Here is a 14,817-nt window from a genome sequence, read left to right on the forward strand (position 1 = left end):
AAAAGGCCTGCCCCAAAACAAATGGAGTGTGACTGATCACTTGAACAGTTGTTGGCGCTGCTCGAAGTTGTCTGCCTTTTTTGTACGACAAGGTGGTTGAGGAACAATGTCCAAATAGGTTTTTGTTCAACTGTTTCATACTCATTGCCTGCTGCAAATTGTACGTATAAATCAATCAACAATAACCCAGTGGTTGGCAAACTTTTTAGCCTAGACCCAAAAGAGAAATTAGTTTGCCCGGGACCCAAACTAGTGAAAATAGCAGATCTACAAGATTGCAACACGTCGCTTCGCGCCACGTTGCAAGCTTGTGGACCTCCTATTTTCACGACTTCTTAAACGTTTTTTTATTTTCATTCATGAAATACTTTTGGAAAATGTTGTAATTGTTTTTAATTAATGAAAAGTTGTGATTTCTTTTGTTTAAACTTTTTAAAATCTTTTTTCTTTATGAAGGAAACAAAAAAAGGGGATATTTACTTGACCCATAAAAATTGGTCCGTGACCCAAACATATACCCAAACCTGTACTACTGTAGATTGGTCCCACTGTACATACCTTCCATTTCCTCCTCTGTGCCATCACTGGGCTCAGCATCAGCCTCTGCTTTTGCTGGTATTGAATAAGAAGAAACAGTGTAATTGTTACATCAACAATAACTATGGAAGAATATGAATATAATTTAGCTTGTTTAAAGGAATACTATTGTTGTTAAATGTGTCTTTTGTTTAACTGTTTCATAGTCATAGCCTGCTGTAAATCTTACACACATCTCAATCTTATGCTAATTATTACTTGTCCTACTGTAGACTTTGCTCTGTACCTGCAAGTTTCCCTTTATGGGCACAGGCCTCTCCCTCTGAAGCACCCTTTAATGGTTTAGTGGGAGGTGGACGGGTAACAGGTGGACGGGTAATGGTAGACACATCTGAATGAAAATAGAACAAATAATGCACATTGTTAGGCCATCCCAATATGTGAAACAGCAGTGTTTCCTAAACAATTAGCACAATATGTCAAATTACGATGTTTAGGTATTATCGTTCTAAACTTGTGAAAATGTTCTTTCTGTTTTACATACAGCTAGCCAGTTGAAGAAATTGCCGATTGAGACTTTAACCTTTGCTTTTATGAAATACCCAAGACCATGAGGGCTTCATGGAAGATTATTCTGAACATGTATTCTAGTTTGACTCGTTCTAATGCTCTTTAATCTTATGAAAATGACTGAAATCAGTCATGGCCACTGAGACCTTTAATCCATGAATGTTGTGTGTCTTAATTTGCTTTGCAAACAACCAGAATGCTATTCAGGGAAATCTCGTACTTGCGCTGTAGCGTCGCTCGTTGCTTTCTGAAGTGGGACTTGGCAGAATGGCTACATTTGGAGCAGAAAAAAAGTGAATTTAACAAGCAAATTGATCCTATGAATATGACATATTGCACAGAAACACAATAGCCTTTCAATGATAACCATTGAAATTACTGATAAAATACTTACCAACCACAAATCCTGCCATAATGGCAAACCTGAACTGTTTGAGAAAATGAAACATACGTACAGCATTATATTTTTTATATTATTACATTATATCTATCAAATGATATCCAGGTAAACATATAGAAAAAAAAACATACTACCAAATTGCTCATGATTGCAGAGTATCTCAAACCTTTACTGCTGTGGGAGTGACATCGCAACTGTTAATATTTTATACAGAACATGACAATGCACAAAAATACAGTCAATAGTTTCATTTCATACATAAGTATCTGCTGTACGTACCTGTACTTTAAAGATGAAGAATGCTGCTGTTTGTCTGTGTGTCTGCTCTAATGTGAGACTTGTCAGACTTTAAATAGTCTGATGCCTCTCTTCTGCACAAAAGAAAGTGTAATTGTAGAACTTGCCAGCATGAACTATGAGGAACTTTATATAAAAATGGGAATTGAATCTAATAAGAGGATCACTTAAGTAGATCATGGTCCAAGTTTCAACCTATTTTAATGGCGTCACCGTGTACACTTATGTTTCTCCTCCATTGAAAATGACTGAACTGATATTGTTCATAGATTTGGTGATGGGATCGTTGTGAAATGGTTCTGGGAAGGGCTGGATCAACACAGAATAGAAAATGTAGACACACCTGTATTGATCACTGTGGGAAGACTCAGATGTCATATATAGCAGCACCAGAGGCATTAAACACCGGACAGATACCGGTAAGAGTAGAACAATAGATAATAAACAAAGCTTCTATCCACGTACAATCAGTTACATGAACGATCTGACAAGAACCAGAACGAACCAGGGAAAAGGGAAATGCTAAACTGCCCCCCCCTCAACCATCTGTCCTTTTCTTGCACTATTATGCCTGAACTGCACCTATACTGTACCTAATCTGCTATATAAAATATAGTTGTTTACACAAAGTTGGTGGCAGCTACTGAAGAAAAAATGCTGGTGGTGCTCTCTTTTCTTTAAAACTTTATAAGTTTTCTATCATTAGTCTCTATTAGTAAGTAATTAGTAAGTTTTACTCTTATGAACCTGTACACAAGATGTAACAATAAAGTACAACCTTGAACCTTGAGATATGCATATTGACCATGAATTGATACGTGCAGATCAACAGTGGATTAATGATGTGAGGCTGATATTATGTACAGTGTCAGCCAGCACGCAGTAGGTAAATATACAGTCTATCTACAGTGAATATAATGAGCAATACCATCATCAACGGTGAAACATTTACAATAGAATCTTATTTTTATACTATTGTACATCCCAGTACTCCATGACTAAAAGTGCCAGAATCATTTAATCAAGGAGAGAACGCATGGGGGCTTGGTTATACTGTATATTTAGTGACAACGTAGCTCCAATCGGAACCTCTCCCTCCGCTGTATAGCTCCGAGATGAGGTTCCACGTTTGTCGGTGCCGTTTGAGCAGGACATTTTCGAATATTTTCCACTTTACATGATTCTTACCCCTTTCTGCACATCGTATCCAAAAAATAAAGGTTTTCTATGTTTTTAAGACATTCCGGAAGTTGCGCCCGCAGAGGCGACATTACTGATCCCCTGGTCAATGTTGAATTGCATCTTCCACCTGATGAAACCAGATGTTATTCATTATCCGACCAGGGGTGGCAGTACCGCTGCCAAAAGGGATGATACTTCCGGGTGGTAAAAACACAACGAATAAGAGTAGAAATATTATGGAACCGGCTGAGTAAATAAGCGATTTAAACACTTTTTTCAACCCGTTGGATAGATTTTATAGTGCGCTAAAAGTTAAAACATCTGAGAGCATTGCAGATGCAGTGGATACGATGTGCAGAAAGGGGTAAGAATCATGTAAAGTGGAAAATATTCGAAAATGTCCTGCTCAAACGGCACCGACCCACGACCTCATCTCGGAGCTACATAGCGGAGGGAGAGGTTCTAAATGGGGCTAGTGACGATGGTTCTCAGGTTTTTTGCTTCTTAGGTTTGTTTTTCTTTACCGTGAAAGCTAAGAATGTAATTTATAGAGCATGTTATTTAGACAGAAGCTAGGTTCATTGTTTACCTGACATCTTATCCTACATTATTTAATGGCTTGGTTGAATGCTTGAATCTGATTGGTCAATCACTGAATTCAGTGGTGTGTTATTTCTGGATAATGACGCCAAGCTCAATAACAGACCTCTGTCTAATCAAAGGCTCAGAGGACCTGGCTGCGCTGTTGGATTTTATGCTGTATTCTACGTGGCAGCCATGTAAACAAACGCATAATGTCATTTACAGCTAAACTTTGCTCTCAAGAATGTTTTTGTTTTGTTTTTGAATGTTTTGAGAAATAGACAATGCAGTAACCCTTCAGGGGTCAGGGTTTTCAATGTAGGCCAACAGATTGTTATTTATATAGCAAATTGTTTAGACAGATGCTAGGTTCATGGTTTACCTGGTAGCCTAGTTATATATATTATAGTTTTTGAGGCACTACACTGTTCTCTTTGCATTCTATGTACAGTATGTGATTATTTACCTTGTGTAAGTCGTTCTGGATAAGAGCATCTGCTAAATGCCTGAATTGTAATTGTAAAATGCTTATAAAAGGTTCTAAATCTTCAAGAAGGCCTATGGTGGATATCATTGAGTGACATGTGTCTTACAAGTGGCATCGACATCCAAATCACATTTATTGGCACATTGTTATTTCTTCTCCACTTTATTGCGGCAGTTGAATCCAGTGGTTGGATTGTATCTGAAAAATGTATTATCCCAATGAGTTATTCTGAATGGATTTAGAAATTTAAGGATTAAAATTTAAAGATTAAGTCATGTTTTTATGATACTACCATTATATATATGACTCCTGTGCTCATCTTTCAAAATGCTAGTGTTGGGAAGAAGAACACTGATGTTGGTCTACAAAGCAACCAAAGATATGGCACCCGCACCCCCATATCTTCAAAGCCTGATGCAACCCTACAATCCCTCCTGCTCACTCAGATCAGCTAACACAGGAAAGCTGTCTGAATCTTCCCTAAAACATCCAGGAACAACACTCCACACGTCAAAGACTCTTCTCCCTTCTGTCTCCCAAACTGTGGAACAACCCCTGTAAGAACAGGAGATTCACTCCCAATTTTCCACCCCAATCTGAAAACTCATCTCTTCAGACTCCACCTTAGCCCATAGCACTTGACCTAGCCTTGACAACCATGCAATCTTATGTTAGGTAAAAATTTAGATAGCATGTTATTTAGACAGATGCCAGGTTCATTTGTTGACCTGGAATCTTAGTTTGTATAGTTTCAATGTACAGATTATTATAATTGTTTTAATATTATATTGCTTAGACTGATGCTAGGTTCTGCTAGGTTTACCTATGATCCTAGATTACTGAGGCACCACACTGTCTGTTTGATGTTGTGTTGTTGTTTACTGTAATAGCTAGGCGGGAAATTGACACGATAGTGCAGTTGGTGATAGAAGCGAGACATTTGGCACAGATGACCTTCATATGACCCTAATTGTCTCAGCCAGGCCGAAAGGCATGGCGAGAGAGTATGTTTTACCCCCTGTCCGCCCGTCCGTGTGTCCGTCCGTCCGTCATTCGATCTGTCTGTGTACAGCTAATCTCCGGCACCGTTGGCTTGCTCGCAGCCAAACTGTGCACACACAGTCCCTGGATGCAGAGCAGAACCTCTGCCCCAATTTTTTCACAGGGGCCTGTTATAGCGCCACCAGGAGGCCGATTTGTGCAAAACACATTTCTTGACAGTACTCCTACAGATTTTGTCCAAACAGCACGCAAATCGGTACACAGTGTCTATATAGTCATTAAAGGTATTGTAGGGAACATTAAGCCTAAATTTAAAAAATATTTATATATATATATTTTGCATTTTTTCCCCTCTATCAGCCACTATATAATGATGCTGGGGTGTTTTCCTGCATTGAAACACAGGCCTCTTTCTGAAATCCGTATTTTCCCTATTGTTGTTGTTGTTGTTATGTTTGTCCGGGACTTAAGGAAGTCTATGGAAGTCTATGGAGGCATCACCCCCTGGTGGCCGGGAAACGAACTGCACAAACATAAACAATTCAGGGAAAATACGGTTTTCAGAAAGAGGCCTGTGTTTCAATGCAGCATCATCAATGCAGCATCATTATATAGTGGCTGATAGAGGGGAAAAAATACAAAATATATATATATACATATTTTTTTTTAATTTAGGCTTAATGTTGCCTACAATGCCTTTAAACGAAACAGGTCTTTCAGATTTCTCATATTCCATCCTGATTGGCTAAAAATGTCTTCCAAAGTTTGCAGGAGTGCACCGTTTTGAACAAAATGCCTCAAATCATGAACACAGCATGCAATTTCCGTGAATTTTTGCACGCACATTCCCATTAGGCCGATGAAGAACTACCATTTGAACATTTTCAAATCAGCCTCATGGTGGCGCTATAACAGGCCGATTCGTGTTTTTACCTATAATTGCACCGATCTGTGTAAAACTTTGTATGCACACTCCCTATAGGTCAAGGAAAAACCTTTGCCCTGCAATTTTCACATCTGCCTTTTATATGTAAAACACATTTTTTTATACTACTCCTTCCAATTTTATCCAAATTTCACGCGAATCGGTACACATGATCTCTATAGTCATGTGATCACTACGGATGTGTTTGATTTGTCATATTCCATACTGATTGGCTAAGATTGACATCTAAAGTTTGCATTATTGGCTTGTTTTGAACAAAATTCTGCAAATCATGAACACACCGTCCAATTGCGCTCAGACTTTGCACGCACATTCACACTACTGTATGTTGAGGAACAAATGCCACCCTTTTAACATTGGCCTGTTATAGCGCCACCAACAGGTCTAATTTAGCGAAACACATGTTTTTAACAAAATGCCTCAAATCATGAATGCAGTCAGTGTCCGATTGTCGTGCAAGGCCTAAGAAGAGATGGCACCCTTTTCACGTTGGCCTATTATAGCGCCACCAGGAGGCCACAGTAGCCTACCTGACCTGGCGGAGACCTGTGCTCCGAGGAGCACTTTTTCTAGTTGATAATCAACCTCTGGCAACGCAGAATTCCTAACAACTATTTTGAGCAGACTGATGAAAGCCTAGTTTTCAACGGTTGTATTTACCATTCAAAGGCAGCAGAGCGAGCAATAATTGCCTCTATGGGAGGTCCTACCATTTACATTACAGTACGCTCCATGGATTTGTTTTTATATGGAATAAAGCAATAAAAAATACTTTATACCATTCTTTATTGTTGCACATTTATTAATGTGCAACAATGTCCACACACCGTATCTAACTGCAAATGTACAGTAAACATAACATTAGGAACACCTTAAAGTGGTTCTCTCCTCAAAATTGCTTGTTCCCAGTGCTCATTATCACAATTATAAATTGTGATTGCTCCACACGATTATACTCAACCCAGTTTATGATAATAATAGTATGGCGTAGTTACAATGAATGCCGCAACAGCAGTTGGTAAGGAAGTTACAGACAGGGCTCGAGTTATCCATCTGAAGCCATACAATATTAAGGAAGTTGCCCACAAGAAGTAAAATATTAACATAAACAAATAGTACTGATATAGCACTAATATAACAACAATCATTTTATAACATGATTGATTGATTGATTGATTGATTGATTGATTGATTGATTGATTGATTGATTGATTGATTGATTGATTGATTGATTGATTGATTGAATGAATACTTTATTTAGAGGTTTGCAGACAAAAAGCACATGAAAGTACAGTTTAAATGAAAGCCTAATGGCTTGTTTCAAATGGGGTCCTCGTCCTTTTGTACTCAATTCATAGTGACATTAAATGACAGACAGATACACACTACTATGCAGAACATCATATACACTTTGGTAGAGGTAGTTAGTTACAAGATATCAAAAATAGTTGCTCCATTGATTAGAAATTGATAATTCAAAATGTGCTCCACATTGACTCACATAGTACGGCGAAACAACTCTCAAAGTCACTGTTTTAGGCCGTAAACGAACGCAAAAAAAGCTGATTCTGCCAATATAGAACATCACACAACATTGTGCTGTTTGTTTTATTGTATATAAAAATGTCAACTAAAAGTCTTAAAAGTACAATCATTTGATTATAAACTTCCAGTATCTTGAATATCATTGACTCATGGCGGTCTAACAGTGGCATGGGCATCCAAACCTCACTTTATAATCACGGCATCTTCCGTCTCTGCATCTCTGATCCCCATTGCGGCAGACTAATCCAACGGTTGGATTGTAGCTGAAAAATGAATTATGTATCCCAATTAGTCATTCAGAATGGTATTCAAATCTGAAAGATTTAAACTGAAATATTTGTCAAGCTTTTATCATACTATGATGGTTCGGTTTTCAGTTTTGGGCAGAGATTTAAAACAGAAAAGAAAAGGGAAACAACATATATGACTATACAGTATGTCTGACCAGCATTCATTGACATTTTGGGTTGACATCCTAGCTCAATCTGGTAGTGAATCTAATAGGCTCTGTGCATATGCCACCTTCTGGAAACCTGTGACTAAAGTCATGCACAGAGCGTATTCTAGATGCCACCATATTCCAAAGTTCCTCTTCCCCACACTTTTAAGTGCAAATTCCCCTGGCTTTGCCGAGCAGTAGCCTAAGAAACTGCAAGGTGTGATAAACACTTTGCAACTTGCACCGCATGTACGTATTTACTATATATACATACAAACACTTTTCTGTGTTCTACATGTGCTGCTTTGTTCCAAGGTTTGCACCCAGGTCTATCTTCTTTACCTTTGTAATGGGTACCTTATACAACAACTGGGCCATCGGTTCCTGCCTCTCTTTCCCTTTCACATCCCACTTTGATGTTCTAATGATCATCTTCATCAACACGGCAAATGAAAAGGAGAGATTGTGTATCCTTCCATGACCATAGGCGGTGTGGGATAAGGATAGGGAAGGCTAAATGACCATATCATATTTGTTGTGGAAGACGTTGAAAGTAAAGTGTTGTGTTTTTTAGTAAAGTCTGAAATAAAATGATACAGCTTTGAAAATCCCACATGTTCAAACATGGGCCTGCTGCCTACATACTGTATCATACTACAGTAGAATTACTCTCTTTAAAGCTACTGTAGGCAGGTAAACATCAATATGGTTTACTGGATTTCTGACTGTCTGCAGTGTGTACCTACTGGTATCCTATACTACGTATGTATTGTATTTTTATGTATGTGTGGGTCTTTTCTGAGTGAGTTTTTGAAATTTGGTCTCGCTACTATTATGGCATCACACAGAATTGTTCATTTTAACCGTTTATTTTAGGCATGTTGTTATAGGCAAGAATTTGTTTTTGTTTTTTCTGAAAAATGATTTCATGTTTTCAAAAGTGGCTGATCTACAAGCTCAGAACATGCTGCGATGTGACATGTTGTGAGCTTGTAGATCGGCTATTTTCTCTATTTGTTGTGAAACCAAGTATACAGGGCTTAAGTGTATATTTATTGAAGTGCCCTTGTTCATGGGAAATTATTGTATTTCCTTATTCCGCTGAAGTCAAGTCAACTTACGCGTAGAAAATGTCTCCTGTAGACATTGCTGGGGTGTTTGTGTCAACAGTAACAGCCTCTATGTAGACTAAGCAGTCGCAGAATTCTTTTGGATAGCGTTGCCTCAGGTGATTCACAAGCTCCCAGTCCCCTGTTCCACTGGGATTGTCCCTGTCAAACCATCTGGTCCACTTGATGCACACTGCCCAGGAAGCAATCAAAGACAAAACAAATGACTATACAACGTAATCAGTCGAGCAATGGAACTTCAGCACACCAGAGGTTGATATGGGAAGGTGGAGCCCCTGTAAATCAACAACATAAAAGAAATAATGGTGTCATTGTTACCTCCACAGAATGGTGGGTGGCAGACGAAACGAACACGGTAATCACGGCATCGGCAGTCTCGTTGGTCTTCGTTCTTACATATGAATCCAGTGGTTGTGTCCATCCTGAAAAAGAGAAGGAGGTGTATGTTTTGTCTGATGTTTCCATTCTGAATGGGGCGGCAGTGGCTCAGGAGGTAATGGGAACTGGATGGAATGTAACAAAGTTGTCTAGGCCCATGTATATGAAAAGTGCCACACAGGATAATCAAATGACTGCAAAACGGTTTTGACAACCACATAAAATGATTTAAAGGCTGAATAAATATAATTTTGTATGAGTGACATGGTTCCTTACATTTGTTCATAAACCCACCACCCACTTAAAACAGCAACTTCAGGTGGACTACAGTAGGTTTAGTTATTTATGATCACGGTTGTGTTCTTAAGCTGAGAAACCATAACATATTTAATTAATCTGAACCAGTACTTCTTTTAAGACAATACTTACGCTGCAAAAACTTCCCCTGTTGAAGCTGCACTGATTCCACTTGTAGTTGTGACCTCAATCGCAGACGGGTTATCACAAATCTTCCCCGGGTTCTCGATGCGAAGCTGTGCAAGAGTCTCTGAGTCTCCAGCTCCCCAGTACCATGGCCATGGGTTATCTCTGTCGAACCACTGTGTCCAACACCCTAGATGAGCCATCAAGACAGGATATATGTAATAGAAAGAAAGAAAGAAAGAAAGAAGGAAAGAAAGAAAGAAAGAAGATATGAACGTATTCTGTTCTTTTAGAATACTTTTATAACACATTTATATTACTTTTATAATACACTAAAATGTCATCTCAGAAAGTTGTACTTACGGACATTATTTGGCCTCACATAATGTGGGGGGAACCTGTCATCGGTAATGTTGGCAAGCACAGCGGCAGGCAAAACAGCATTCATACGGAAACCTGAATGAAGTCAAAACAAATACTGTACATTAGACCAGGGCCGGACTGAGACAATAATTCAGGCCGGAAGTGCATACTATACTACATCCAGGCAACCCTTCCCACACACTGCACACATACGTTTACAAACGCACGCGCACACACACACACACACACACACACACACACACACACACACACACACACACACACGCACGCATGCACGCACAACAGCATTAGTCATGGACGGTGCGTCAAACCATAACTGTAGTCAATTTTGGTGCATTAAATCCCATATAAACGTAAAAATCACTACAGCACTCACTTCCACATATTGTCCAATCCATACTGTAGATGTAGAAGACTTTGGCAACTGGAGTGGCCTGATTGCCAAGTGGTCAGGTTACAAACTATATGGGCTTATTGGGCTGTCCCCAGTTCGATTATCAGCTGGCCGGACCATTTGCTGAATGTCATGATTACCCTCCTCTTGTGTCCTCTTTATCTACTATCACTGTCAATTAAAGGCTTAAAATGCCCCCACAAAGTCTGTTCAAAAATTCAAGGAGATTTGGACGTCCTTCCTTGACTGTTATGAGAGTTTACAGGTGCCACTTGATGAGGAGACCTAAGTGGATGGAGCATTAGGCGAGACAGCAGGGTTCCCCTTTCCCTCCTTCCCTTCCCTCTCTTCTTCCTTTTCTTTTTCTTTACTATTTTTGCTCAGACCTTCTCTCTTTCCCTCTTTTTCTCTCTTCTTTATTTAAAAAAAACATTTGTGAGTTATACATAGCAAGATCACTGTTTCAACAACATGTAAATGTATATTTTTTATTTGTATTGTTACAGATTTGTATGTTTGTGACAAAATAAATTGTTACAGATTTGTATGTTTATGACAACACAAAAAAATGTAGGGAAAATGCCCCCACTTTGGGATTTGGGAGTTTGTTGTGTCTCACTCCTCACTTGCTGTTTCCCCATAATCATAAGTCATTCTCTCCATAGGATCCACAGGATCTGCTGGTATAGTGAACAAGATGAACCAGCGTAATCATTACATTATTACCAATAACTAATTTGATCAATATCTAAATACCTATAAAAGAATATGAATATGAACATTGTTTACAGAACACTATTGCCTATGTTTTTGTTGAGCAATTTCATAGTCATAGCATAGGCAGACTGCTGTATATCTGACATAGAGACAATCTTATACCAATCCTACTGTAGATTGGTTCCACTGTACCTTCCATCTCCTCCTCTGTTCCATCAGTGGGCTCTGGCTCCTCCTCTCCGTCTTCTCCGTCTTCTCCCTGATAATCGTCTCCTGGTAGTAGAAACATTTAATCATGACATCAATAATAACTAATTATGAAAGAACATGAACATAGCTGTTATTTACCCATTATTTGGGGTACATTTCCCTCTCCCTCTTCTCCGTCTTCTCCCTCAGGATAATCAGTGTCTCCTGGTAGTAGAAACATGTTCTCATGACATCAACAATAACTAATTATGAAAGAACATGAACATAACTTTTATTTACCTATTTGGGGTAAAGGTCCCTCTCCCTCCTCTCCCTCTTCTCCGTCTCCTCCCTCAGGATAATCAGCATCTCCTGGTAGCAGAAACATGTAATCATGACATCAACAATAACTAGTTATTATTATTATTATTTTAGTAAATGTAAAAAAAAAATCAACAACTTGATTTAGAGTGGAAAAAGCGGAAATGCGCTCACAGTACGTCACATTGTGATACGCTGTGAGCTTGTATATTGGCTGTTTTCACTATTTCAGTCAGACAATTCTATACATATCTATAAGCATATTTGGGCTCATGTAAGAATGAAAATATAATAAAGACCTTATCATTATGTTTACATTATTATATTATGCCAAATATATGTTAACGGGAATGAAAAGGTGGTGGAGGGAGTGCAAAGAACAGTTTACAGTTTAGGCATTTAGCAGACGCTCTTAATCCAGAGCCACTTACAGTAAGCAAGGACGCAAGATAATACATCATAATACAAAAAGAAACGTTTTAAAGCTCAAAGCAGCAGCAGCTTAGCAGCAAGATGGCAGCAAAAAGAATGAGCAGTATAGGAGGTTTATAAAGTCCGCCCAAAACAGATGAAGTGTGATTGTGACTGATCACCTACAGTACCTGATCAGAAGTTGGCGCGTGCTGCTCGGAGTTGTCTAGCTCTGCAGGCTTCCCATCATTTTTTGTACACCAACGTAAATAGGGCTTACAGTAGGTGGTTGAGGAACACTGTTCAAATATGTTTTTGTTCAACGGTTTCATACTCATTGCCTACTGCAAATTGTATGTATAACTCAATCAAATTAGAAGCTTGTCCGGGACCGCATTGCAAGCTTGTGGACCTGCTATTTTCACTACTTATTAAAAGTTTTTATATTTTTTATTTATGGCAATTATGTGATTGTCTTTATTTTATTCATGAAATACTTTTGAAAAATGTTGGAATTGTTTTTAATTGATGATTGAAGTTTCTTTGTTTAAACTTTTTAAAATATTTTTTTATGTTTATGTAAGAAACAAAACATAAAGGGAAGTTTACCATAGAAATTGGTCCACAACCCAAACATACACCCAAACCTGTACTACTGTAGATACTGTACATACCGTCCATTTCCTGGCTACTTGCGCTGTTTTCAGGCTTTACTTTTGCTGGTATTGAAAAAGAATAAACAGTGTAATTGTTAGTCATTAGTAGTCATAGCCTGCTGTAAATCAACTAAATCTTATGCTAATTATTACTTGTCCTACTGTAGACTTTGCTCTGTACCTGGCAGTTTCCCTTTGTGGGTACAGGGCTCTGTGGGTACAGGTGGATCGGTAACTGGTGGACGGGTAACATGTGGACGGGTAACAGATGGACGGATAACAGATGGACGGGTAACAGGTGGACGGGTAACAGTGGCAGACAAATCTGAATGAAAATGGAACAAATAATGCACATTGTTAGGCCATCCCAATCTGTGAAACAGAATGAAAGGATTCTTGCACACTAGTGCTGTGTTTCCTAAAAAATGTTATGACGATATGTCAAATTGCGATGTTTAGGTATTATCGTTCTAAACCTATGTTCTTGCTGTTTTACATACAGCCAACCAGTTTAAGAAATTGCAGATTGAGACTTGAACCTTTGCTTTTATGAAATATCCAAGACCATGAGGATTTTTTGGAAGATCATTCTGAACATGTATTCTAGTTTGACCCGTTCTAATACTCTTTAATCTCATGAAAATGACTGAAATCAGCCATGGCGACTGAGACCTTTAATCCATGAATGTTGTGTGTCTTAATTTTCTTTGCAAACAACCAGAATGCTATTCAGGGAAATCTCATACTTGCGCTGTTGCGTCGCTCGTTGCTTGAAGTAGGACTTGGCAGAATGACTACATTTGGAGGAGAAAAAAGTGAATTTAACAAGTAAATTGATCCTATGAATGATATAATATACATATTGCACAGAAACACAATAGCCTTTCAATGATAACCATTGAAATTACTTTTGAAATACTTACCAACCAGAAATCCTGCCATAATGGCAAACCTGAACTGTTTGAGAAAATTAAACATACATACAGCATTACATTTTGAAACACTTAGAATAATTTGTGTCAACTATCAAATGATATCCAAGTAAACATATAGAAAAAAAATCATACTACCAAATTGCTCATGATTGCAGAGTATCTCAAACCTTTACTGCTGTGGGAGTGACATCGCAACTGTCAATATTTTATACAGAACATGAAAATGCACAAAAATAGAAAATATATTTTCAACAATATTTTCATTTCATACATAAATATAGTTGTAAATAAAAGGTAGGACATTTCCTGCCATACATACCTGTACTTTAAAGATGAAGAATGCTGCTGTTTGCATTAGCTCCGCTAATGTGAGGACTTTAAATAGTCCGATGCCTCTCTTCTGCACAAAAGAAAGTGTAATTGTAGAACTTGCCAGCATGAACTATGAGGAACTCAACATAAAAATGGGAATTTCATTTCATGAAAGGAGATAATTTGACACTGGTCCAAAGTTTCAACCTATTTTAATGGTGTCACTGTGTACACTCATGTTTCTCCTCCATTGAAAATGACTGCACTGATACTGTTCATGCACTTGGTGATGGGATTGTTGTGAAATGGTTCTGGGAAGGGCTGGATCGACACAGAATAGAAAATGTAGACACCCTTTATGGATCACTGTGGGAAGACTCAGATGTCATAGCAGCACCACAGGCATTAAACACCGGACAGATAAGCCGGTAAGAGTAGAACAATACAGCTAAGATATGCATATTGTCCATGAATTGATATGTGCAGACTATCAACAGTGGATAATGATGTGAGGCTGATATTATGTACAGTGTCAGCCGGCACGCAGTAGGTAAATATACAGTCTCTCTACAGTGAATAT

The 14,817-nt window shown here is 38.4% G+C and overlaps 1 protein-coding gene across 5 annotated transcripts; it reads right to left on the reverse strand.

The window, feature by feature from the left end:
• Positions 1-7,679: 7,679 nt before the first annotated feature.
• Positions 7,680-14,471, reverse strand: LOC311063567 (uncharacterized protein). Of its 5 annotated transcripts, XM_084083057.1 has the most exons (15): positions 14,445-14,471; positions 14,245-14,325; positions 14,061-14,120; positions 13,914-13,947; positions 13,737-13,784; positions 13,172-13,315; positions 13,009-13,053; positions 11,903-11,974; positions 11,762-11,827; positions 11,606-11,686; positions 10,282-10,374; positions 9,925-10,108; positions 9,436-9,539; positions 9,109-9,289; positions 7,680-7,811 (listed from the first exon to the last, which is right to left on the reverse strand). In XM_084083057.1, the coding sequence occupies exons 2-15, from the start codon at positions 14,278-14,280 to the stop codon at positions 7,706-7,708; spliced, it is 1,254 nt and encodes a 417-aa protein (XP_083939183.1). In that variant the 5' UTR covers positions 14,281-14,325; positions 14,445-14,471; the 3' UTR covers positions 7,680-7,705. The 5 variants fall into 5 exon arrangements, with proteins under 5 accessions (XP_083939183.1, XP_083939186.1, XP_083939185.1 ...); XM_084083060.1 differs by having other exon boundaries at positions 14,061-14,097; positions 14,245-14,460; XM_084083059.1 differs by having other exon boundaries at positions 14,061-14,100; positions 14,245-14,460.
• Between the last annotated feature and the right edge of the window lie 346 nt (positions 14,472-14,817).

The sequence above is a fragment of the Gymnoscopelus microlampas genome (assembly GCF_963454915.1).
Source record: "Gymnoscopelus microlampas genome assembly, chromosome: 16".
NCBI classification, from domain to species: domain Eukaryota; kingdom Metazoa; phylum Chordata; class Actinopteri; order Myctophiformes; family Myctophidae; genus Gymnoscopelus; species Gymnoscopelus microlampas.